Source organism: Lithobates pipiens, unplaced genomic scaffold, assembly GCF_037356315.1.
Source record: "Lithobates pipiens isolate NorthernLeopardFrog02 unplaced genomic scaffold, aLitPip1_a1.2 Scaffold_13, whole genome shotgun sequence".
In the NCBI taxonomy this organism is placed as follows: domain Eukaryota; kingdom Metazoa; phylum Chordata; class Amphibia; order Anura; family Ranidae; genus Lithobates; species Lithobates pipiens.
Window position 1 is genome coordinate 118,151,105 of NW_027507718.1, and position 26,237 is coordinate 118,177,341.

Genomic DNA, 26,237 nt, shown 5'->3' on the forward strand with positions numbered 1-26,237 from the left:
ATAAGGATGAGGACACTGAACATTGAAGCTCGGGGATAAGGATGAGGACACTGAACATTGAAGCAGGGGGATAGGGATGAGGACACTGAACATTGAAGCTCGCGGATAGGGATGAGGACACTGAACATTGAAGCTCAGGGATAAGGATGAGGACACTGAACATTGAAGCTCGGGGATAAGGATGAGGCACTGAACATTGAAGCACGGGGATAAGGATGAGGACACTGAACATTGAAGCAGGGGGATATGGATGAGGACACTGAACATTGAAGCACGGGGATAAGGATGAGGACACTGAACATTGAAGCATGGGGATAGGGATGAGGACACTGAACATTGAAGCTTGGGGATAAGGATGAGGACACTGAACATTGAAGCATGTAGCTCAGGATAGGCACTACAAGTCCCAGCAATGCAAAACCTAACACCGCACATAGCTCAGCATGGTTGGTAAAAAATGATACTAGGTAACAAGGGAAGTATTAGTGTTGTAACGCACGGCCCAGTGTTTGTGTTGTGTTTAACATCACTTCCGTAACATTATGTGATGGTTTCGCTGAACTGTATTGCCGAAACTATGTTGGAACGCACGGCGCGAGTGTTTGGAACGCATCGCGCATGCGCAGTACGCAATTTCTGGCGGCAACGTCACTTCCGCAGCATCCTGTGATAGGCAGCAAAATATGACACTACACCGCTGCTTTTAAAATTCTACATCCAAACTGCAGCACCGTTCCTCGGACTACAATTCCCGGCATGCTCCGGAACCGGAAATGCCTGTGATGTTATGATGCTCTAGGAGGGCTGCCGATCGGGAAGAGAGCAAGATGGATGTCTGGAAGGGTGCAGGTATTCGAGGGTCATCGCTGTGCTTGAGCGGCACTGTACTCTCACGGGGCATATTGTGATTGAGGGTCCTGGGTAGCTAAGGGGCCTAGACATTTCCAGGCGCCATTGTTAGATGACTGTACAAAGCATGTCGGTGCATTGCTTGGGCAGTACACACAAGCATAGGGCACAGTTTGCAGTGTGTTTCTGCTATTCAAATCAATTATTATAGGCACAGGCAATTTTACAAAGATGCTAGTACAGCTATTCTTTACAGTGTTATTAACCACTTCAGCCCTGGAAGGATTTACCCCCTTAATGACCAGGCCATTTTTTGAGATGGGCACTGCACCGCTTTAACTGACAATTGCGCGGTCATGCGACGTTGTACACAAACAAAATTGATGTATATTTTTTTCCTACAAATAGAGCTTTCTTCTGGGGGCTTTTTGTTTTTTTGCACTATAAACATAAAAAGACTGACAAATTTGATGACAAAAAAATTGATTTACTTTTTGCTATAATAAATATCCCTTTACAAAAATGTGTCGTTAGTTTAGGCAAATATGTATTCTACACATTTTTGGTAAAAAAAAAAATTGAGATGAGCGTATATTGATTAGTTTGCACAAAAGTTGTTATAGCGTCTACAAAATAGGGATATAGTTATGGCATTTTTATTATATATATTTTTTTACTAGTAATGGCGGTGATCAGCGATTTTTAGTGGGACTGGAACATTGCAGCGGACAGACCGTACACTTTTTTGACGCTTTTTTTGGGACCAGTGACATTTATACCGTGATCAGAGCTAAAAATAGCCACTGATTACTGTAGAAATGACCCTGGCAGGGAAGGGGTTAACACTAGGGGGCGATCAAGAGGATAAGTGTTCCCTAGGGAGGTGTTTCTAACTGTGGGGACAGTGTAGTGACTGGGAATCGTTGTTCCTAATCACTAGGAACAGACAATCTCTCTCTACTCCCCTGTCAGATCAGGGATCTGGCTGTTTACATTGACAGATCCCCGTTTTGGCTCTCTGTAGAGCAATCATGGGTTGCCAACAGACATTGTGGCCGCCAGCGATGCGCTGCTCCTGCTCTTAAATCAGCCGACGTACAGCTACGGCGACTTGCACAGCTGTGCCAACCTGCCGCAGTATAATGACAGCGGTTGGTCGACAAGGGGTTAAACACATTTGTTTTATTGCAGCGTACTAATTCTTAGATGTGATGGCTGGATAATTTTTTTTTTTTTTTACCCGTCTCCCCTTTATTTTCATCTGGTGATCTGGCCAATATATTTGCTATTTTTCAACTTAATTTAAAGCGGAAAAAGTGGAAGTTCCCCTTATATGCTCCCCTCTCCGGTGCCACATTTGGCCCCTTTCAGGGGGGATGTGGGAACAGGTACCTGTTTTTGCCAAGTACCCTTCCCCAGTTCCGGGAGACAGCACCCTCAGAAGTTCGGCCTCCTTCCTCCGCTGCTGGGCCAGTTAGGAAGCGCAGCAAGGAACCGCCTGGTTTCCCTTACCTTGAATGGGTGCGGCAGCACCTGAGAGCCGATAAGAAAATTGGCTTTGGGGTGCTGACGTTATGGGAATCCTGGACAGGTAAGTGTCCCAATATTAAAAGTTGGCAGCTACAGTATTTGTAGCGGCTGACTTTTCATTATTTGGGGGGGGGGGCGCACCTAACGCCTCTTTAACAGATTAAGCTCTCTAGCAAAAGTGACAGAAGGTTGAGTCAATTCATTTAACACTGACAGGAATGCTTACAATGATCAGCTTCTCTTCATTGATCTAAAACCCTTTATCCTAAAAGGAAAATAACTATTGCTCCAAAAGTGTTAGTTGGGGTTCAGCTTCAAATGGGAAGTAAACCCATCAATTTAAGTTTCCCGAATAATTCCATTCAAAGTATGCTGTAAGGCTATTTTCACATTAAAGGGCTAAAATAAGCACCTGAAAATTGCCTCCCCTGCCACCCCAGTGTGAAAGCCCGCGTACTTTCACACTGGAGCGGTGCGCTTGCAGGATGGGAAAAAAAGTCCTGCAAGCAGCATCCTTTGGGTGTTGCGGGAGCGTTTAATACACCGCTCCTAAAATGCCCCTGCCATTGAAATCAATGGGCAGCACTATTGAAGCGCCCTCTTTTAACCCCTTTTTTTTTGTCCGCAAGCGGGGGTTAAAAGCACTGCTCTACCGGCCGAAAAGTGCTGAAAAAAAATCTGTAAAGCGCTGCTAAAAATAGTGGCGCATTACCGCCGACACCCCCCTGCCCCAGTGTGAAAGTGCCCTAAATGATAACTGTCACAGCAGCCTGTGCTCGCAACTGAACTGTCAAGCCATCAAATGGCTGGTCTGATAGCTGATTATATGTGTAGCACCATAATAACTGCTGATCAAACCGAGACCCAGAGGGCAGCTTCCTTAGCTGTGAAGTATAAGAGGATTTAGTTCCACTTTAATTCGCTCTGAATGTTAGTACATCTAACACTAACCTCTCCCTGGACTGACAATCCTGCAGTCTAATGCCCTGTACACGGTCGGACATTCCGACAACAAAATCCATCAGATTTTTTCCGATGGATGTTGTGCCAAATTTTTGTTGCATACACACAGTGGGACAAAGTTGTCAGAAAATCCGATCGTTCTTAACGAGGTGACGTAAACCATGTACGTCGGGACTATAAATGGGCCAGTAGCCAATAGCTGTGGTCTCGTAATGTATTTTGAGCATGCATGGCACTTTGTCCATCAGAATTTAAACTATCGGATTTTGTTGTCGGAAAATTTTAGATCCAGCTCTCAAACTGTGTGTCAGAAATTGCGACGGAAAGTCTGATGGAGCCCACATACGAACGGATTTTCCGACAACATGATCCAATCGCACATTTTCCGTTGGAAATTCTGACCGTATGTACAGGGCATCCACAGTGGAGACACCCTTGGACAGGAGGTGTGTTAATGACTGGGTCATCGGGTAAAAAAAAGCCCAGAAAAAGAATGCAGCAACCACATTTACAGATTGGTAAGCTGCAATATATAAACATTTTGGTTTAAGGGTCCATTATTCACACGGGGTGCAGACATGCATCTCCTATGCAGGGCTGTCTTTTATCAACACAGGGATGCACATGTGTTGTGTGCATACCTGTGCTGGCATCACAATAATGTCTACTGTGATACCCGGCTGCATAGACACAGCCACGGTGTCCATATATGACGTGGGTTCTAAGCCCACAACTCACCCTCTGTGTTCAGAGACAAGGCAGCTGTGTGCATGTGTGTGATTTTATTTTGTTGAGAAATCACTTTAATTAAAGACCCTCTAGCATTTCTGGCCATGGCCATCTTAAGTAAGGGCGAATGATTCATGTAGCATTTATTTTTTGGAATACATCTGTCCTTAGCAAGCATGTATGCAGGAGAGTGTGCTTAACTGAGAAAACCTCTCCTCCTCTCCTGAAGACTCTTGGGATGCATGACATCATTTGCCCAGGCCTGAAAACCAGGAAGTAACTAAAGAAATGAAAAAAGAACAACAAGAAAAAAATGATTTACTTTCCTTTCCATTTACTAATGCCTGCAGCATAAGGATTAAAAAATAATCAATGTTGATTGGGAGAATGAAGTTCCACTTTAACTACTTACAGACCACCCGCCACAGTTTTAGGCGGCTGTTTGAAGGAGAATATCGTTATGGCAGCTGCTAGCTGCCATAACCTCGGTATCCTCGTCTTCAATGGGTGGTCCACTACAAGATAAAAGTGGTCTCTGCGGCGGATTCTCCGCCAGATCACTTTTATCGGTGGTAGGAGAGGGGCCTCCCGCTGCGATCCGGTACCCTCCTACCGCTTACCGAAGCCATTCGCAGCGGTGGAGGCGATCGGTCAGGTATTTAGACGAGTGAGGGGAAGATGGGGGGGCCCCCCCCCTCCATACAATTGCTGGGCGGAAGCGACGTCAAAGCGTCACTTCCGCTCCCACAGCTCTTAAAGGGCCGTTTTATTTAAATAATTTTTCCCAAGGCGTCTTTCAGGACAGCACCTGAGAGATAGCGACTCCACCCTCCTCGTTAGGAAACACCTTCTTCCTCCAGACTTTAAAGGGAGGCGCCTCCCTACCACACATCAGTTTTTGTGTTTCCTCCGGCCCGGAGGGAACACCTTTTGGGAAGGAGTCTGTTTCTCTTAGGTGTTCCTGAGGGACTAGGCTTCTTTCCCTTTTTTTCCTCCTTTAGAGACCCGCTGTCCTCCCGACCTACCCACGCCTCGTCAGCAGTAGCAAGCGGGCTCCTCTTCCCCTCTTGTGCTCGGAGAGAGCCGAAGACTCGGTGGCCCGCACGTTCGTAGGCGCGGCGGCGCGCGTGTGCCGCCGCCATGTTTGTTTTCGGCGGTCGCGCCGGAAGTGACAGAGCGGGTCATCGGGTCAGCTGAAACGTCGTTTCCGGCGTGGACGCAGGGGGGAGGAGGGAGGACAGGTGCTGGTGCCTATTTCCGCTTCCGGTCCGGTGCAGCTGCACGGCGTGACTCCGGAGGCGGCGTTTAGCCACAAGTGGATCTCTGCACAGCTGATTATGGAAGATTCAGCGTCTGCAGCGGTGGGGACAGGCACAGGCACCAGCAAGGCCCAGGTAAGAGGCAGCAGTTAAAGTCTGCCTTTCTTTTTCTATTTCCTGGCGTTTGGTCTCGCTCTCTCCTTTCTTTTTTCCCCCCTGGTGGCAAGGGGCCTGTCTGGGCACTAGAAGCTGACTGGTTTCTTCTTAGTGCACCTGTGTGGTGATCCCTATCAAAGCTGAGACTGGGTCTCACTAAGGGTTCCCTGTTTTTTTTCCCTTTTTTGTCTTTTTCTTCATAGGCTAAGAGCTCTGACCCAAAGAAAAGATGTCCTTCTTGCAGGGCCAAGCTGGGAGAAAATTGGAAGAAAACCTTATGCAGTCCCTGCATTACTTCTTTAGTTAAAGAGGAATCTGCCTCTGTATGTGAGGATCTGGTGGCCTCTGTAAAGAAGGAGCTGTACGCCACGATCCAGAATTTTCGTGACTCACTAGCAAACCCGGCTGCTAGTCAGCCTTCCACTTCAGAGTCTTCCCAGGGGTCTCTCTCAATCCCGGTGTTAGAATCTCTGCCTGAAGACCCTTCAGATAGGGAAAAGCAGTCCACTGCTCTTTCCGTTAAAGATTCGGAAGAGGAGTTGGAGGATTCTGAGGTAGCCCCCTCTAAATTCAAACTGTCCCTTGAAGAGGTCGATGGGCTCCTTAAAGCCATTCATGCTACGCTTGGTTTAAGTGAGGAGAAAAAGGAATTATCACTCCATGACCGCATGTATGCTGGGTTGGATGAGCCTAAGGGCCGAACATTCCCAGTTCATCCGGTCATCTCTGAGGCCATTAGGAAAGAATGGCAGGATCCAGAGAAAAAGCCCCTTTTCTCCAAAGCCCACAAAAGGCGTTTTCCTTTCGAGGAGGACCCTGCAGCAGTATGGAACAAGGTGCCCAGACTGGATGCCGCCTTTTCCCAGGTTTCAAGGTCCACAGATCTGTCCTTTGAGGATATGGGAGTTTTGAAAGATCCGATGGACAAACGCATGGATCTTTTGCTCAAGAGATCATGGCAATCAGTTATGAGCAATTTAAAACCAGCAATGGCCACAACGTGTGTAGCCAGAAATTTAGAATACTGGATTAACCAGTTAAAGTCACATATAGCTGCAGATTCCCCTAAACAGGAAATCTTAGATTCTTTTCCTACCCTGATTACGGCAGTGGCCTATGTTGCAGATGCCTCAGCTGAGGCAATTAAGATATCGGCCAGGTCAGCAGCTCTAACTAATGCTGCAAGAAGAGCCTTATGGCTTAAAACCGGGCCGGGTGACTCGGCTTCAAAGAATAAGCTGTGTGGGTTACCCTTTTCAGGAGACTTGCTCTTCGGCTCTGACCTCGATAGTATTCTTGACAGGACAGCCGATAAAAAGAGATCCTTTCCGGTCAAAAAGAAAAAGCAGGTACCAAAGCGTCTTTTTCGACCTCAAAAAACTCAGGATCAGGACAGCAAGTTGCAAGGGAGAAGGAAAAGTTGGTCCGCCCCGAAGCCGAAGGGTAGAGGCGGAATTCTCTTCCGTCCTCCTACACAGGCCGAAAAATCGCAATGACTCGTCTCTGCGGGTGGGCGGAAGACTACAAGAATTTCTTCCGCAGTGGTCAGGGATAACTTCAAATCAGTTTATCCTGACCACTCTCGCGCAGGGTTACTCACTCGAGTTTGTCAACGACCCCCCAAAAAGGTTCCTGATTACCAACACCCCGCGGGATCCAGTAAGGGCCCTGGCCATGAAGTCCTCTCTAGAGGAACTGATGCAACAGGGCGTAGTAGTACAGGTACCCCTGCAAGAACAGCAGGAGGGGTTTTATTCCCATGTTTTCCTAGTAAAGAAACCGACAGGGAAGTTTCGGTTGATTCTCAACCTAAAACCTTTAAACGAGTCCATAAGGTACAGGAAGTTCAAAATGGACTCAATTTTTTCGGTCAGAAACCTGTTGACGCCAGGATGTTTTATGGCGTCAGTAGATTTAAAAGACGCATAGCTACATGTTCCGATCTCTCCCCAGTCTCAGAAGTTTCTCAGGCTGGCGGTGAGGTTGGGGGGTATGGTTCATCATCTCCAGTTCAGGGCCCTACCCTTCGGCCTGTCATCATCTCCCCGAATTTTTACCAAAATAATGGCAGAAGCTTTAGCGCCACTGCGTCTTCAGGGAATCGCAGTTATTCCTTATTTAGACGATCTGCTGTTTTTCGCCCCATCCAGCGAGGAATTGCAGACCAATCTAGGCAAAGCTCGCAGCCATCTGGAGGCGTTGGGTTGGATTTTGAACCTCCAAAAGTCGTCCCTAAACCCATCTCAGGAGATTCGGTTTTTAGGGTTTCTAATAAATTCGGTGGAGCAAAAAATCTTCCTTCCCTTAGACAAAAAGGACAGGATTTCCGGTGCAGTGTCTTTATTACAGACCAGCCAAAATCTGACAGTAAGACAGGTTATGTCAGCTTTGGGAGTTCTGACTTCAGCAATGCCAGCAGTCCAGTGGGCAAGAATGCATTTCAGGTGTCTGCAGGCTTTCCTTCTAAAATCTTGGGATCACACAGTGGCATCCCTAGAGGCAGAGGTGAGAATGTCAACCCAGGTAAAAAGGTCCCTATGGTGGTGGAAAAGACAGGAGGTCTTATCGGAAGGGTTAGTCTGGGCTTTTCCAGTCGGGAAAAGACTAACAACCGACGCCAGTTCCTGGGGGTGGGGAGCCCATCTAGGAACACGTTTCACTCAGGGGTCCTGGGCCAAAGAGGAGACAATAAGGTCCTCAAACTGGAGGGAACTCAAGGCGATTGCCTTAGCTCTGGAGTTGTTTGTTCAGGAACTGCAGTCCCATCACGTCCAGGTCCTAACAGACAATGCCACGGCAGTGGCTTATTTAAACAGACAGGGGGGTACAAGAAGCAGGTCGCTTCAGGTACTGGCCATGGAGATTCTTCGGTGGGCGGAAAAACATTTGTTATCCCTATCAGCAGTCCACCTAAAAGGGGATCTAAACAGGGTAGCGGACTTCCTAAGCAGAAACGCTATTCGGGAAGCAGAATGGTCTCTAAACCCGGAGGTATTCACAATGATTGCCGGAAAATGGGGTTTACCAGAAGTAGACCTGTTCGCCTCAAGGGTGAACGCCCAGGTTCCACAGTTCTTTTCCCTGGACAGTCGCGATGGCTCGCTGGGCACAGATGCGCTAGCTTATCCATGGGAATTTCGTCTTTGCTATGCTTTCCCCCCATTTCAGTTAATCCCGTTAATTTTAAGAAAAATTCAGAGGGAGAAGGTACCAGTTATTCTAATCACGCCCTTTTGGCCAAAAAGGGCTTGGTTTTCGACAGTTCTAGGCCTGGCAATCAAGCCTTGTTGGCGTCTGCCCCTCAGACACGATCTGTTGTTGCAGGGCCCAGTGAACCATCCAGGAGTGGCCAGCCTGGCTCTCACGGCCTGGTTTCTGAAAGGCAGCTCCTTAGGAGCAAGGGGTTTTCCAACCGTTTGATCTCGACCCTTTTAGCAAGTAGGAAAAGGGTTACGAGGGCCATTTATTCTAAGGTCTGGAAGCGTTATGAAACTTGGTGTTTGTCAGCCGCCCAGGTGACAGGGAGCCTTGTCTCCATCTTGGAGTTTTTACAAGATGGTGCAGACAAGGGACTGGCAGTTAGTACCCTGAAGGTGCAAGTAGCAGCCCTGACGGTGTTCTTAGAAAAATCTGTGGCCTCAGATCCGCTGGTGATCAGGTTCTTTAGAGCTCTTAAAAGATCTAGGCCAGCTCCTGTTAAGGTTTTTCCTAGATGGGATTTGTCGGTAGTCCTACAGTCTCTAACAAAAGGGCCTTTTGAGCCTCTTGTGGAGGCTTCCCTTAGGTTTCTCACATTAAAAACCGTGTTTCTGATTGCCATTGTCTCTGCACGCAGGATCAGTGAGCTAAATGCTCTGTCAATTAAAGAACCATATCTTTCCATTTTTCCTGACAGAGTTATTCTTAGAACAGATGCAAAATTCTTACCGAAGGTAGCTTCAGTTCAGAACCGTATACAGGACATAGTACTGCCAACGTTTTGTGTTAACCCCAAAGGAAATAAGGAGACTTCTTTCCATACTTTGGACGTCAGAAGGACTCTGCTGAGTTATTTAGAAAGGACGGAGTCCTTCAGGCGTTCAGATTCACTGTTTGTACTTTTTCTCAGGAAGAAAAAAGGGTTTTCAGGCTTCTAAAGTTACTTTAGCTAGATGGCTGAAATTAGCTATCTCAGAGGCATATTCCCAGGCAGGGTTATCTCCTCCAGCAGGAATTTGTGCACACTCAACCAGAGCTCTGGCGTCTACGTGGGCAGAGAGAGCTGGTGCCACCCCTGAGCAGATCTGCAAGGCGGCGACGTGGTCGAGTTTTCACACATTTGTGAAACATTATAGACTGGATCTCACTTCTGCCAGCGATCAGGCGTTTGGCAGAAAGGTCCTGCAAGCTGTTGTCCCGCCCTAAGGGGTAAGTCTCTGTTATCCTCTCAGGTGCTGTCCTGAAAGACGCCTTGGGAAAGACCAAGTTAGACTTACCGGTAACTTGTTTTCCAGAAGTCTTTCAGGACAGCAAGCATCCCGCCCTATGGTATTATATTATGCTACGCTGTGACTAACGTATGTGTTTATGTGTTCCAGCCGGGGCCGGAGGTTCTCTTCTACAACTGATGTGTGGTAGGGAGGCGCCTCCCTTTAAAGTCTGGAGGAAGAAGGTGTTTCCTAACGAGGAGGGTGGAGTCGCTATCTCTCAGGTGCTGTCCTGAAAGACTTCTGGAAAACAAGTTACCGGTAAGTCTAACTTGGTCTTTTTTATATTACAATCTTCTTTTTTTTTTTTTTTTTTTATTGCATTTTTGTTTAACCACTTGCTTACTGGGCACTTAAACCCCCTCATTCCCAGACCAATTTTCAGCTTTCAGCGCTGATGCACTTTGACAATTGCGCGGGCATACAACACTGTACCCAAATGAAATTTTTATCATTTTTTTCCCACAAATAGAGCTTTCTTTTGGTGGTATTTAGTTACAGCTCGGAGTTTTATTTTTTGCTAAACAAACAAAAAAAGATGCAAAAAAAAACTAAAAAAAAAAATGTTTAATAGTTTGTTATAAAATTTTGCAAACAGGTCATTTTTCTCCTTCATTGAAGTGCGCTGATGAGGCGGCACTGATGGGCTGCATTGGTGGGCACTGATGGGCTGCATTGGTGGGCACCGATGGGCACAGATAAGGCGGCACTGATGGGCAAAGATGGGCACAGATAAGGTGGCACAGATGGGTGGCACGGATGGGCACTGATAGGTACCACTGATAGATGGGACTGATGGGCACTGATAGGTGGCTCTGATAGATGGCTTTGATAGGTGGCACTGCTGGGCACTGGTAGATGACACTGATGGGCACGGATATGTGGCACTGGGGTGCAGCACATTTGTTAAGGCAGATTGTGGGCACTTCTGGGTGGCACTGTGGGCACTTCTGGGTGGCACTGTGGGCACTGACGGGGGGCACTTACTTTTTATTAATGTGGCACTGGCAGGGGGCAGGTGGGCACTAGCAGGGCTGGCCGTGATCGGGACTGATGTCCCGATCACGGCCGCCGGTGATCGGCATTTTTTTTTCTCCTCGCTCTGACAGCGCGAGGAGGAATAATAGCCGATTACCGGCTCCGTTATATCATATGATCAGCTGTCATTGGCTGACAGCTGATCACGTGATAAGGGGTCGAGATTGACCCCTTGCATGGATCGGTGATCAGGCGAGTCTCGTAGACTCGCCGATCACAGAGCGCGCCGCGCGCGCCCCTCAGGGGGCGCGCAGGCCGCTCGTGCACGGGACTACGTCAATAGACGTAGTCCCGGAAAAGGAGATCCACGCTGTAGCCGTCATTCGGCTATAGCGCGGGTCTCAAGTGGTTAAATATGAGATCTGAGGATTTTTCTATTACAAGGGATGTGTATACATAAAAGGTAAAATAAATAATACACATTTTTTTTTTTTTTTTTTTTTTTTTTTTTAAATGCGCCCCGTTCCGCCGAGCTCACGCACAGAAATGCATACTTGAGTAGCGCCCGCATATTAAAATGTTGGTCAAATCACACATGTGAGGTATCGCCACGATCGGTAGCGCAATAATTCTAGCCCTAGACCTCCTCTGTAACTTAAAACATGCAACCTGTAGAATTTTAAACGTCACCTATGAAGCTCTTTAAGGGTAAAAGTTTGTCGCCATTTCACGAGCGGGCACAATTTTGAAGCGTGACATGTTGGGTATCAATTTATTCAAAAAAAGTTTTTCCAAAAAAAGTGCGCTTGTAAGACCGCTGCGCAAATATGGTGTGAAAAAAAGTATTGCAATGATGAAATTTATTCTCTAGGGTGTTAGAAAAAAAACAATATAGAATGTTTGGGGGTTCTAAGTAATTTTCTAGCAAAAAAAAAAAACCTGTTTTAAACATGTAAATACCAAAATCTCAAAACGAGGCTGGTCCTTAAGTGGTTAAGGGGCATGCTTTCTACTTGTCACCATTGTAAGGGGGAATTCTTCTCTCTGATCATCAATTTAAGGAGCAATCTTCCCACTGACTGCCAATGTAAAGGACATTCTTTCCTCTGTCAATTTCAGAAATCACATTTATTTTTAATGTTATAAGCAATTTTTCAAACAACATTTGTCCATTCATTGGATGTACAAAGAATTTGTATACTAATATTCTCGTTCAAAAATCAATGTGTATGCTTTTTGTATCGCCTGTCATGATGGGGTTAAAAAATGAAATGATGCCCTTATAGTACAAAAATGACAGATAATCTACAATAAAGGGGCTAATTTATACTGTGAAACAGTGAAAGTAATAATATATACCCAGAAGTAGGTTATACAGGATATTTTAACAGGGAGTCGGATATGAAGCGGGGATATAAATCTTTTATTTTAAAGTAATACTAAAAGCTAAGACACAAAACTGGTGAACTTTAAATTTAATTGTAATGCCTTATATTACCTTCATTCTATCAGCCTCCAGATTCTTTGGGTTTGGATGCCTGCTCTGTGTAATGGTTTTGCACAGAGCAACCCGATCCTCCTCTTTTGGGGTCCGCCCCACCGGAGCTTCTGTCTTCTCCTGCCATTAGAGTGCCCCTTAAGCAAACTAAAAAATCTTTTGCCTTTAAAATCACTCACTTCCTTCTCCTGCCCAGGACTACGTGTCCCATAAGGCATTGCACCTCACACATTCACACGTTTTTAGGCACTTACTGACATGTAAGAACGGTATACTGAGCTGTATGTGTGCTGCACTGTGTATACTGACATGCGTGAACAGTGTGCTGCACTGTGTATAATGACATGTATGGATGGTGTACTGAGCTGTATGCGTGCTGCTCTGTAGTTCCTGATATTTGGGCAGCACAGTGGTGTAGTGGTTAGCACTCTTGCCTAGCAGTAAAAAGGGTCGCTGGTTTGAATCCCAACCACAACACTACCTGCCTGGAGTTTGCATGTTCTCCCTGTGCCTGCGTGGGTTTCCTCCAGGTACTCTGGTTTCCTCCCACAATCCAAAGACATGCTGGGAGGTTAATTAGCTTCTGTCCAAAATAAATTGGCTCTAGTATATGAATGTGAGTTGGGAACCTTGAATTGTGGGCTCCTTGAGGGTAGGGGACCAATGTGAGTGTGCGATGTATGTATGGAGCGCTGCGTAAATTGACGGCGCTATATGGGTACCTTTTTTTTTTTTTTTTTTTTTTTTTTTTTTTTTTTATTAAAAAAAATAAAATAAAAATAGATGAGCATCTTAATGAGACACAATTTATAGGGGTAGGGACATTTGTAGAAACGCACCCACACTCACTCAGGTTGAACTGGATGGACTGGTGTCTTTATTCAACCTTACTAACTATGTAAGAAAATAATGCATTCTCTGTATGCAGACCAACTAGTCATCTGAGCAACTAATCGATTATGAAAATAGTTGACAACTTATTTTCATAATCGATTGTCAATAAGATGTTTCAGCCCCAATTATAAGTTAATAATTTCATTCCATTATTTAAAACGACTGTCCTATAGCACTGGGTGTCAAATGCATTAAATACATCACGTTCCTTATTTTTTGTTATATCAACTTATTCTTACTGTTTACGTTAATGTAAAAAAAATATTAGCAGGGGTTCCCTGACACCTGAAAGTTAGGCAGAAACTTGTGTGCATAACATATTACTCTAAATAGAACTGTAAAAATTTGCAGGCCAAAAAAATTATAATAATCAGTAGCATGACTGTGATTAATCATGTCCAGTCCAAATAAGTGAAAAAAATCGTGGAGCTCACATGGGACACGACTGATTTGAAGCAATGTACCAGTGTCCTGTCATCGTACAACTCCTATCTCCTATGAGCATGCTTCCTGTGTGTACCAAAATGAGGCGATTGACAAAAATCCACCTGTGTGTTCCCAGCCTTAGGATGCATGGTTGATAGAAACAACTTGCAGGCTTCAGACAAGTGCTCTGAACAGCTTTCTGCACCATCATATGCCCACACAGAAGGTACATATAGTAACCTGTGCACTATGAAAGGGTTGTATTCATAAATAGACCCTTCAGTTGCGTACCCCAAATCTAGATTGTTTAAAAGGTGTTATAGTTTCAAAGTTTGGCTGAGTTGCTTTCGAGGCTTCTAAAACAACTTATGTAATATGATGGCTAAAAAAAAACTTGTCCAAACTTTTCTTTTAGGATTGGGTGGAAGACGGTTTGGATCTGCTCCTCAGAAACCTGTGAAACCAAGCGATTATATTCAGTACCAAGAGGAGCTTATAGAGAAGAAAAAAAGAGAGATTGAGGCCAAAACCAAGCAGCAAGCTCAGAAATCTATTCCAAGTACCACCCCAGTTCAAGGCCCAGCGTAAGTAACCAAGTGGTTCCACACTATGTACTGTAGATGTCTATAATAAAAAGATGGCCTGCAGACTTGCCTACTGCTAGGTACACATGGGCCGAGAATCGTCTGAAAATGGTCAGTTCGGCAGTTACTGGCCAACTTTCGGCACATTTGTACAGCTGGAAAACCAGCAGCCGACATCCAATCAGCGCTCACCACCAATGGCTGTGAAAGCTGACTGGTGTGTCCTGGCAGTGGGCGGTCCGCTGACGGAACACAATAGCGCAGCGGGGAGATCGCTGTACTAACATTGCATAGTTAGCACAGCAAGCTCCTCAGTTTTTTTTTTTTTTTTTTTTTTTTTTTTTTTTTTTTTTTTCTTTCAGCCCACTGGGTTGAATAGGAAAAATACTGTGAGTACCAGGCTTACATCAAATGGCTTTAGATGTCTTTGCAATGGACATCATACTCATTTGAAGATAAAAAGTTAAAATAATTTTTTTCTCTGCTTTGCTGTAACTGTTTCACGCATTCTATATTAATCTAAGAACATATTGTACATCAACAAAAATTAGGGAAATGACAGAAAAAAAACATCATTTCTGGGTATACAAACTGAAGCAAAATTGTGCAACGCAGTCAACTGCATAGTCTAGCATGTATAGTTAGAATAGCTAAGTAATACAATTTAAACTTGATTCACAATAAAATTATACCAAGGAAGGAATATTCAGATAAAATTGGTTGGAATTCCTAAGCCAGTAGCCATGAACTGGCCATCTGACACACCCAGTAGAGTCGTATTGTGGCCACACTGCGAGCTTCATAACACAAATTTCACTTTTTCAGGTTCAACGTTTTTTACAGGGGGTGGCTGTTTTTGTTTTTTCTCTCTAGCAACAGGGGTTGCTTTGTGTTGTCTTAGTTGGTATGATGTTTCATGAAAGCTTTCAGTGCACTTTACCCTATATCCACAGGAAGGGCCACTCGAAGGCTCCTTCCCTTACAAATGCACATGCACAATAGAGCTAGACTGGGTCATCAGGAGATCAGACAGCCTGCAAGTTACTGGGGCAAACGGTTGTGACCAGAATGGAAGAGTCGCTAAGTGCACCCTTTTATGCTGGTCAGTTGCCCCAGACTGTTGCACGTTTCAGCAGGAGGTTGATGGGGTCAACGTGTCTGAGTGAAGGGTTGGGCCTCTGTGGCCGAGGGAGAGGTAATCTTCCAGCGCAGCGGCACCAGGGGAGAAGGTGGAAGCTAGGTGCCTGTAAAAACAAGGAGTGGCATGTCAGGGGGGTCATCAACTCTTAATTCCATTTTTGGGTGGAACTCTCTTTAAGACCCACTCCTATTTTGGCATACAGAGATAAACTGGCGCAGACTGATGTTGCAAATGTGTCTCCTCGTGCATTCTAAAAATGGAGCAGCATGCTCCAAATTCAAGTATAAGTTCTAGACAGGTACATCAGTTTGGCGTGTTGCACCACTTTTAGATTGCCTGAGAGACACTTTCGCAAAGTCTGTCAATGCCAGTCCTCATGAATTCCAGAGAGTGTGAATTAGTTAGGGGCAAGGATACTTGCATAGTAAATAACATTTGTTTGTGTTCCTGGAGTCTCTCCTTGGATTGCATACTTTGATATCGGTTTTGGGTGTAACATTTTGAATAAACTGTATATTTGCTTTTAATTTTTATTATTTATTTTTTGTACTTGCTGTATAATCCTTTTCTTTCTGCGTTCATTGGAGGATGCACCACCCACCCCTCTGACTTTGCTTTGGGTCTTTTACAAAGACAGATGGACACAAACACTTTACAACTATATTTGTAGTAGTTCATCTTTAAATAAAAAATGGGGATTTGGTTACTTTTTACAAATTGTAATCTAATTTTTATATTGCAGTTCTGCAAGCTCCTCTTCAGCCACTTCGAACAAATTTGCAAATGATGGAAGCTTCTTACAACAGTTTCTTAAACTACAGAAGCAAAAGACGGGCCCTGGTGAGTTGGCGCTTTTACAATTTTAAGATGTTTTTTTTCTTTTGAAAAGAAGAAAACTAGCACATAATTGCAGCTGTATCCCACAGTAACTGATCAGAATTCCCCATTCAAAATAGTGAAATCTGATAGGTTTCTGTTAGTCGCAACTTAAGTTCTTTGCTTATTTTCAATTCTCATTTGTTTTATGTAATGTTGAATCCCTGGAGCAGACCTATTTTTACAGTGCCAGTATCTTGAATCTGCACACAAATGCACACACCAGTGAGATTTGATACAAACTGACAACAAGTCTGATCACTGGGGCAGCACTGAGGTAGACGGCAGACACAATTTGTCAGCATTATGGCATTGTGCAGCTCCAGCAAAAGATAACAGCTCAGGAGGAGAATGTGACAGTGAGTGCACAGTTCTTGTAAGCTGCAATGCTCCCCCGCACACACCACATTTCAACAGCAGATTGCACACTTTCCTGCCAACCTACAGAGCACACTACAGGCTTGGCCAGAGCTGGCATTTTTAATGCCCTGGCCGAGAGAAGGAGGTTCTCGCTTAAGATTTGATGGTACATGGGCCCCGTCCATTGTCCCTTTCTGGTGAATTTGTCCTGTCCCCTTAGCAGAAAAACACCGCCCAAATCATAATGTTTCCACCTCTGTTTGACGATGGGGATGGTGTTCTTGGCGTCATAGGAAGCATTTCGCTTCCTCCAAACACGGCGTGTTGAGTTGATGCCAAAGCGCGTGATTTTGGTCTCGCACAACACTTTCAAACAGTTCTCCTCTGAATCATTCAGATGTTCATTAGCAAACTTCTTACAGGCCTGTACATGTGCTTTCTTGGGCAGGGGGACCTTGTGAGCGCTGCAGGATTTTAGTCCTTCACAGCATAGTGAGTTACCAATTGTTTTCTTGGTGACTATGGTCCCAGCTGCCTTGAGATCATTGACAAGATTCTCCCATGTAGTTCTGGGCTAATTCCTCACTGTTCCCATGATCATTGAAACTCCACGAGGTGAGATCTTGCATGGAGCACTAGACCAAGTTAGATTGACAATTATTTTGTGTTTCTTCCATTTGCGACTAATCCTACCAACTGTCACCCTCCTCTCACAAAGCTGTTTGGCGATGGTCTTGTAGCCCATTCCATCCTTGTGGAGGTCTCCAATCTTATCCCTGACATCCTTGTACAGCTCTTTGGTCTTGGCCATGGTGGAGAGATTGGAATCTGATAGCTTCTGTGGACAGGTGTCTTTTATACAGGTAACAAGCTGAGGTTAGGAGCACTCCCTTTAAGAGTGCTCCTAATCTCAGCTCGTTGCCTGTGTAGAAGACACCTCGGAGCCAGAAATCTTGCTAATTTATAGGGTATCAAATACTTATTCCACTCACTAAAATGCAAATCAATTTATATAACTTTTTTTAAATGCTTTTTTCTGGATATTTTTGTTGTTGTTCTCACTGTTAAAATAAACCTACCATTAAAATTCTAGACTGACCATTTCATTGTCAGTGGGCAAACATACAAAATCAGCAGGGGATCAAGTACTTTTTTTTTTTTTTTTCCCCCTCACTGTATATACTGAAATTTTCCATGACGCTGATTATTGCACTCCCATTGGCCCTTGAAACTACAGCAAAGCCACAAGGCTCTCTCCAGCTGCTGCATTGTACTAATAAGGAAGATGAAGACTGGTGCGTGTCTTTTTGCTGTGACTGTCAGGTGTCCAGGGCACCTAGGGCTCCACCCTCGTGCCAGGATCCAAATGTATGCAGGACATCGCAGTGTTGCCCAGCCATGGCTCCTATCTGCTCTGTTAGCTAGAGCCTAAAAGTAAAGTAAATTTACCTACATAACCATTATTGTTACCAGCCTTTATATTACAGGTGGTTTGGGAATGCAGACTGTGGTTGGTAATATAGCAATACATGTTCTATACACAAAATAGAAACAACCACTCAGTCACTACATGCACCAAATCCTCCTTTCCTTGTTTTTATTGTAGAAATAGTAGATGTCACTTCTGAACATATTAACATGCAGTCAAGTTCTCCAGTTAAAAAGCCACGTTTGCGCTGGCACGGCAGCCGATTCACGTGAATGGGCTTTTATGCTGGGAAAAAAGTTCCTGCACCCTTTGTCTTTTTTAAACGTAACAAACCAGAACCTAGGGTTGCACCGATTCCATTTTTTGTTATCAGGGAGTATGTGTACTAATACTTTTGATCAAGTACTCACCGATACTGAGTAAGGATACTTTGCAGTGTGATTAGCGGCAATACAAAACAAATTGGCGCAAGTTGCACTGCAAAGAATTGCATGTCATTTGAACAGGAATGCGGTGTGATTCTTGTCCAAATCCCATGCGATATCCCCCCCCCACTGCTTGTGTGTGTAGAAAGGGAAAAGCGCCATCTAGTGACTAGTTCATTAAAAATGTTAAAACTCACATTAAAGTGTTACTAAACCCAGGACCCTGCATTTACTATATCTGCTCTCACAGTACAGTACACAGAACATGGAAATGCAATTATTTCAGTGGGAAAAAAAGTATGTACTCTGCTAAATACCCTTTCTCATCAGCGGTATATAGCAGTCTTGTGACTTTTATCAGTGTCTAGTTAAAGCTTGTAGGAGGCGTTTTCACACTACTCTGTTCTATGGGGCCGCAGGACCCCTGACCCTCTGTCTGACAGTGTTGATTGGCCCTGTGCTGATCACATGCACTCTCACAAGAAAAAAACGGCTAAAACTGAGCATGTGCAGAGTAACTCCAAGGCTCTGTAGTATCAGGAGATGGTTTGGGGACAGTGGGACAAGGGGAGGATCAGAGAAAACAGGAGTGAACTGTTTTTACACAATACAGAGGATTAACCCCTTGGGATCTACAGTTAGTACAACTAGCAAGCTTTACTGCATATACAGACTATTTTAACTTTTGTGGGTTTAGTAATACTTTTTAAGTACATATCTGGCTGAATGTAAAATCTGTGTTCCGGTCCCGCCAATGAAAGCTAATTACGGCCACTGGGGGTGCTGACAGGGAAGTTCCAGGACCTCATGGTACGTATATTGCGGAAGTGATGTCAGTATGGGGGCAGACCACCTCTAAATCTCCTGTTCAAATTGCACCGATTCTTTGCAGTGTTATTTGCGCCCATTCAGTTTATATAGATGCAAATCGCACCCAAAAGTATCAGTTTCGATTAGGGCTGCAACTAACGATTATTTTCATAATCGATTAGTTGACCGATTATTGTTTTGATAACCTTAAATAAAAAAGTGTGGTGCATAATTTAGTTAATATATAAAGTTTAAAAAAAAAGGCAATTTATTCTTAAATATCTCCTATATGCAGTGGTAAATATAAATAGCTATATGGTTAGGGAGCAAAATATCTAGTCCACTCTTAGAATAACAGACAGAAGAGATATACTGTATATATTAGAGAAGAGAGATACTGTATATACTATTAGAAGAGATATACTATTAGTGGCGAGATATTGTATATACTATTAGAGGAGATATACTGTATAAACTATTAGGCGAGATATACTGTATATACCATTAGGAGAGATATAGTGTTTATACTATTAGAGGAGATATATACTTTTAAAGGGTCAATCTGATAAATATCAGACTCATTAACTTTAACCCCATTTTGTTACTGGCCGATTAATCGATTAATTTCATAATCGATTAGTTGTTTCAGCCCTAGTTTCGATATCGGGAGCAATTGCGTGAGTACTGAAACTCAAATGCTTGGTTACGGCATCTCGGTATCGGTGCATCCCTAGACCCTACTACAATGTAACAAACTAAATGTCTCAGTCTGAAGAATTCTAAACTCAGTCAGATATTGGCAATATTATTTCCTATAGAAAGTCTTACAGATGATTGCAGCAAGTTAAAACCACAAGTTAAACTGTAGTAAGCACAGCTCCCAATTACTTAGGAACACCACAACCTTACTGCTCATCTCTCCTACAGGTAAAAAAATTTTTAGCCTTTAGAACCACTTACTTTAAGGTTTTCATAGTTGAATGATGTGGTTGCGAACTTGGTCAACAGCGATCAGGGTGACTTTATACTTGGTAGATCAACCAGAATAAATTTTTGCAGACTGTTCCACAATTTACAGTATCCCCATGACTGTCCCCCCACCTGTGCCATTGTGTCCTTAGATACTTGCAAAGCTTTTGACAGTGTGGAATAGCCCTATCTCTTTCAGGTGCTGCAGCTATATGGTTTTGGCCCCTGTATTGTAGCATGGATAAGACTTTTCTATACTTACTGAATTTTCCCAATCACTAGGGGAACTAGGCAGGGGTGTCCGTTGTCACCCCTCCTATTCGCTCTTGCTATGGAGCCTCTTGCTGTGCACGTGCGCTCCTCCCCTTCTAATTAAGGGTCTCCCCATTGCTACCATAGAGGAACGAGTCTCGCTGTATGCTGATGACACCCTGGTATGCATGGCTGATACGAGTTGTTTCAAGCTTTGCTGTCCGATATTAAAAACTGGCGACTTTTCTGGCTCTTGGGTGAATTGGGGTTAAGTCTAATCTCCTTTCCTTTTGGATCCCGCTGTGATTCCACTGATTCACCCACCTCCAGACTGCAGGTTGTGTCCTCATTTCGGTATCTCCAGGTTGTGGTACAGCTACCTCTATGTTCCTTATTAATTCAGCTACAAGTACAAACCAAGCAATGGATAGTTTTGCCTCTAGATCTTATGGACAGGGCCAATACCCTTAAAATTTATATATTTACCTAAGTTATCCCCTTGTAAAATCCCTAAATCAATTTTTAAGCGCATAGACACGATCTGCATGGCGTTCTTATGGAATGGCTGCCCCCCCCCAGGGTGGCACTTGAAACACTAAGGCTGCCTACTCATCTGGCAGGTTTGGTTTTCCTAACTTTTATCTATATTATCTGGCATCTCAACTGGTCCATGTTCATGACTGGCTGCAGCGAATGCCTGTACTACAACTGAGGGAGCTGTTGCTTCTTCTCTAGAGACCCTCCATAACATTCTCTTTAGAGATCGGGCACCAGCCTGTTCAGGTACATCCATATAAGCTACCTCTTTCATTTTGGTCAATTGTTTCAAAGATATCCAAAGACTTAATGGTTGACCTCCCCCAACAACCCTCTGTGGTTCAATCCCAATATGCAGGAACTGTACTCCCTACCTGATCCCAAACGCTGGTACTCTAGAGGGTTTAAATACTTCTATAATGCACAGAGTTTAAAATCTTTCCATCAACTACGCATTGACTTTGTCCTACCACGCTCCTACTTGTTCTATTATGAGCTTCGACATGTTGTTCCTGCTCAGTTTGGTTCTTTAGACGACCCTATAACTGTACCCCCGTTGGAGATAATGCTAAGACACCCTGCCTGACCCAACTAAATTCATCCCCACTTACTATGCTGCCCTTATGACTGACTTTAACCCTTGAATCTTCATGGCTCAGATAAAATGGATCTCCTATAGACATTTCCCTCACGGAAGATGACTGGTCGGAATTTAGTGATACCTACAAGACCTCAGTTATCTCATCTAGGGACTGCATTGCACACGTTAAAATCTTCCACCATTCTCGCCTTATTGCAGCTAGGTTATATAAAATGGGGCTGTTTCCCTTGGCTGAATGCTTCCGAGGCTGTGGCCATGCTGCTGATTTCCTACACTGTTTCTGGTCTTGTCCAGTGGTTCAAGACTTCTGGGTGGATGTAGGTTTTTATCTCCTTTTTGGTGGGTCTCCCAAACGTTGTTCATCCCAAGAACTGCCTTTAAGGCATCTTTGGTGATTTTGCTCATACCGTCTCATGTTAAGACTGCTCCACATTCTGTATTTTTATGTTAAAAAGTCTTGTTGTCCTGGAAAGGAACACAGACCCCTCTAAAATCCCTCCCTTGAAGTTGCTTAACATCTCTATACCACTATACAAACTTAGTTTGAAATCCGGAAGAGAAATAGGACCTTCCACAAAATTTGGGGTAGATGAATAGCTAGCCCTCTTACCCTTACCCCAGGGTGAATACAATATTATGTCATTCCTTGGTGGGGCCACGTACTTCAATGTGCTGATCTCCACTATTGCTATAATAACCAATAACCATGTACTGAATAATCACAAGAGACATATGAATTGATATTTGTTTATTAACTGAAAGAGTGTATTGCCTGTTTATGTATAACAATGAACAACCAAAGTTTTTTTTTTTTTATTTTTTTTATTTTTTTTATTTTTTTTTGTTTTGTATGTTGGTTTATCTTTAAACTCATTAAAGATATCTTTAAAGTTTTCATAGTTGGGAGGGACAGTATGTTTAACAACTGCTAAAGGGTGATGTTGCATGGTTTATAATAGAACACCGAATTGCAGTTAATTTTATTTTTTTCCATTTATCAACTGTAATATACTAAATGTAAAACTTGAAACAGATCTCAGCAAAGCAATTTTAAATTAAAGTAAAAAAAAAAGAAAAATCACTTCAGGAGGAAAAACCCCTTCAAATATTTTAGTAGATATTTTTTTTGGCAACAATTATAGTGTGGGGTCTATGTAGTTCTCAGTTGGCTTTGCACATCTGGACACTATAATACTATACTATTCCCTATTTCTCTTTGCAAGACCTGACCAGTTCTGTTAAGTTGCATGGGGGCTGTGGGGAAACGGCCTTTCTTTATGTCCAGCCACCAATTTTCTTTTGTATTATGATTTGGACTTGTGGCATTAACATTGTGAAACTGAGCTCAAAATGTGAACATTTGATATGTTATAGGGGACATCTAGAAGTGTTATTTGTATCCAAGCAGTAACCTAAAACAATTTCACATTGTTTTGGATTCCAACTGAAAAATAGCAGGGCATGCATGTGCATAAAGCCTCATAGCTGTATATCTGCAGTGTGAGCCTAATGCATACCATAGATGATGCAGTTTTCTTCCCTGCAACCACAGTCAGTGTTGATGGGGGGGATTCCCTCCTGCAGCACTATTGTGTTCTGCCGGCAGGGAGGTTTCCCTGACAGTATACTGCAGGCAGCTATAGCTGCTGTCAATTACATGCAAGAAATCTGACAGGCTAGTTGTACTTAAAGCGGACTTCAGTTATTATTATTATTTATTTTATTTATTTTTTTTAACTTTCCATCTATTAAATCTTCTGCCCTTGTTATTTTAACTTACTTTGGATAGTAAAAAATGTTATTTTATTTTATACAGCCCACTTCCTGTTTCTTGTCTGGTAAAAAGCCTAGGCTTATGACATCATGCACAGCTCTCGCACTCTCATGAGAGTTTGCCAGGAAGGGAGTGGGGATGATTCATAAGAGTGCCAATGAGGGCTGCAGAGATGGAGGTGTGTGTGTCTCTGTATTAATCCAGGAAGTGAACAGGCAGCAGCTTTAGCTGCCTACAGTTAAAATGGTTGCAGTCAGACTTCAGTGGAGGGAGATTTCTGCAGCATGTTTGGCAATTACAGAATCGCAGTATATATAAAATATGCAAAGTAGTTGGAGGGAAGCTTCAGAATGACAAAAATATTTTTCTCTTTTCAAAAGTTTTATTGGTAATGATCAGAAAACAGAAACGGTCACTGTTACACATAGTTTTGCTTAGAATGAGAATTTCTAACAGTATATGCACAGGGGAAGGCTAACGGCAACATACAGAAAAACAAGGTATATATGTCGTGAGAACTGATAATCATGTATAATCAGGTAGATAGCAATGGTTCTATAAATGATAGGGGCGAGGGCCCGATAATAACATTTCAACAGATCTAAGGGGGTACTCTGCTTGGGTCGAAAGGGGCAACAGTAACGATTGCATGATACACATTACAGACTTCATTACCAGCGGGGTGTATCAAGTTAAGGGAAGGCATGGTGGGAAGGAATAGTTGGGTAGGGGGCAGGGAGGGAGGATAGTGATGAGAGAGAGTTAGATGAAGAAATGAGTAGGAGCAGAGGGGGGAGGGTATTTGGGGTCAATCTCGTAACTATATGGTTGAGGGTCAGGGTTCCAAGAGGAGTCGAGGTCAGGAGGGAGAAACTGGTCTATCCATGGGTGCCAAATTTTGAGATGCTGGGGGATTTTGTCCAATATTGTGGCTTCAATTTTACTGTGTATCATAGCCTGGGCAACTCTATTTTTTACAAACACAATATTCAGGGTTGGAGTCTTCCAGGCTCTCGCTATCGTCTGCTTGGCAGCAGTAGTAAGTAGAAGGAGGAGATGTAATTGCACCCTAGTATAGTCCTCTGGGGAATGGTTAAGTAGAGCAAAGGAAGGATCAGGGCCGAGAGGTTCAAATAGTAGGGCAGAGGCCATTTGGAATATAGTCGCCCAGAAGCGCTGCAGTATCGGGCACGTCCACCATATGTGAACGTGGGTGCCTTTTATCTCCGCAGCCTCTGAAGCAGTCAGAGGCAGTTAGTAAGAATTTGGCGATCCTAATCGGGACCAAATAACACCTCATAAGAACTTTATAGCTCACTTTTGATGTGACAATATTCTGTGATGACGGCTTTATTTGCCCATATATTCATCCAATCTCCTTTTGTCTAAATCAATGGTTAGGTCCTTAGACCACGCTGAGGCATATGATGGGAGTGAGGCAGGGGGAGATGTGAGGTACGCATAGAAGCTAGATATTATACCCGGAGCATGCGGGTCCGAGTCGCATACACCCTCAAATATAGACAGGTTGTCTAGACAAAAATATTTTTATTACAAATGATGTGAGCAGACTGCAGTTCCTCTTTAAATCAATGGATGGCATGTGAGATGTAATGAAAAATGTTGTTGCTTGTTTTATTTAATTATTTATTATTTTTTTTCAAACTCAGCCACTGAGGGCCATTCACACTAGAATGCAATTCATGCCCCATCATGACACTTATTCATAGCCATGATGGGGCATGAAATGCGTTAGTTATTTTTCCTGGTTTCCTTATTTTTAAGTGGTGACTGTACTTGGATTTTAATCGTTTGCCAATAAAGATGCCTTTTTTGATGTGCGGCCATCCAGGAATTCTTTGTCTCCTCAATTTTGAGCAGAGCCAGCACCTGCGAGTTCCATTAGGGTGAGCACTTTATTGTGGATCTGGGAGGTTGGAGCGGTTATCTCGTTGTACCATGCAATCTGGTTGCAGTGCGTTTCAAAAAGCACACTGGTTTTGGTGTGGTGTGATTTTAACCCATTCAAAATTAATAGGGCTGAAATAGCACTGCAAGAATGGGCCCTGAGACTTTAGAGTTGTCGTCGCTCTGTGGGTGGCCATCCACCAAAGGTCTCTTTGGTCACTGGTGGATGGCCTGTTCTAAGCAGTTTTATAGCTGCAATATAACAAATGGTATACCACTACATGACTATTGCCTTTGTGATACAGTAAAAGCCAAATTGTTTCAAATTGTTTAATTATTTTAAAATCACTTTTGAAATATTGTTGTATAAAAAGGTACAAATGGATACTGCAACTTCTTGTACACACTTATGGCTCTTGTTTTGTTCTGCAGAAAACTCAGCAACACGTTCCAGTGGAAATTCAACAACAGCTCAGAAGAAGCCTGTACTTATAGGAAAACGGCATGTGTCGTCTATGGAAAGCATGCTAAACCCAATGAAGTCCTATTCTCAAACGAAGCAGACCCCAAAAGTGACCAGAAACAGCGTTTTTAAGTCCCCAGATGAGGATGACGATGATGAAGAGGACTATGAGCAGTGGTTAGAGATAAAAAGTAAGCTATTTCATGTGAGAGTACATCAAAAGAAACATGTCTAATGGGACGAACTCTCTACGCTGACAATTTTAGTTGCTGTGGGCCACAAAAAAGTTCTTTTTTTTAAATAAATTTTCCATTGCAGGCCTTATTTCATGCAGTATGAGGACTAGGCACTGTTAGGCCG

The 26,237-nt window shown here is 43.6% G+C and overlaps 1 protein-coding gene across 1 annotated transcript in view; it reads left to right on the plus strand.

Moving 5' to 3' along the window:
- The first annotated feature begins 693 nt into the window (after nucleotides 1-693).
- Nucleotides 694-26,237, plus strand: part of SUGP1 (SURP and G-patch domain containing 1) — a 79,390-nt gene continuing 53,846 nt past the window's right edge. Inside the window, exons 1-4 of the mRNA XM_077475448.1 lie at nucleotides 694-849; nucleotides 14,164-14,332; nucleotides 16,216-16,313; nucleotides 25,847-26,068. Coding sequence (XP_077331574.1) covers nucleotides 828-849; nucleotides 14,164-14,332; nucleotides 16,216-16,313; nucleotides 25,847-26,068 — 511 coding nt within the window. The 5' untranslated portion in view covers nucleotides 694-827. The remainder of the gene's footprint in view (nucleotides 850-14,163; nucleotides 14,333-16,215; nucleotides 16,314-25,846; nucleotides 26,069-26,237) is intronic.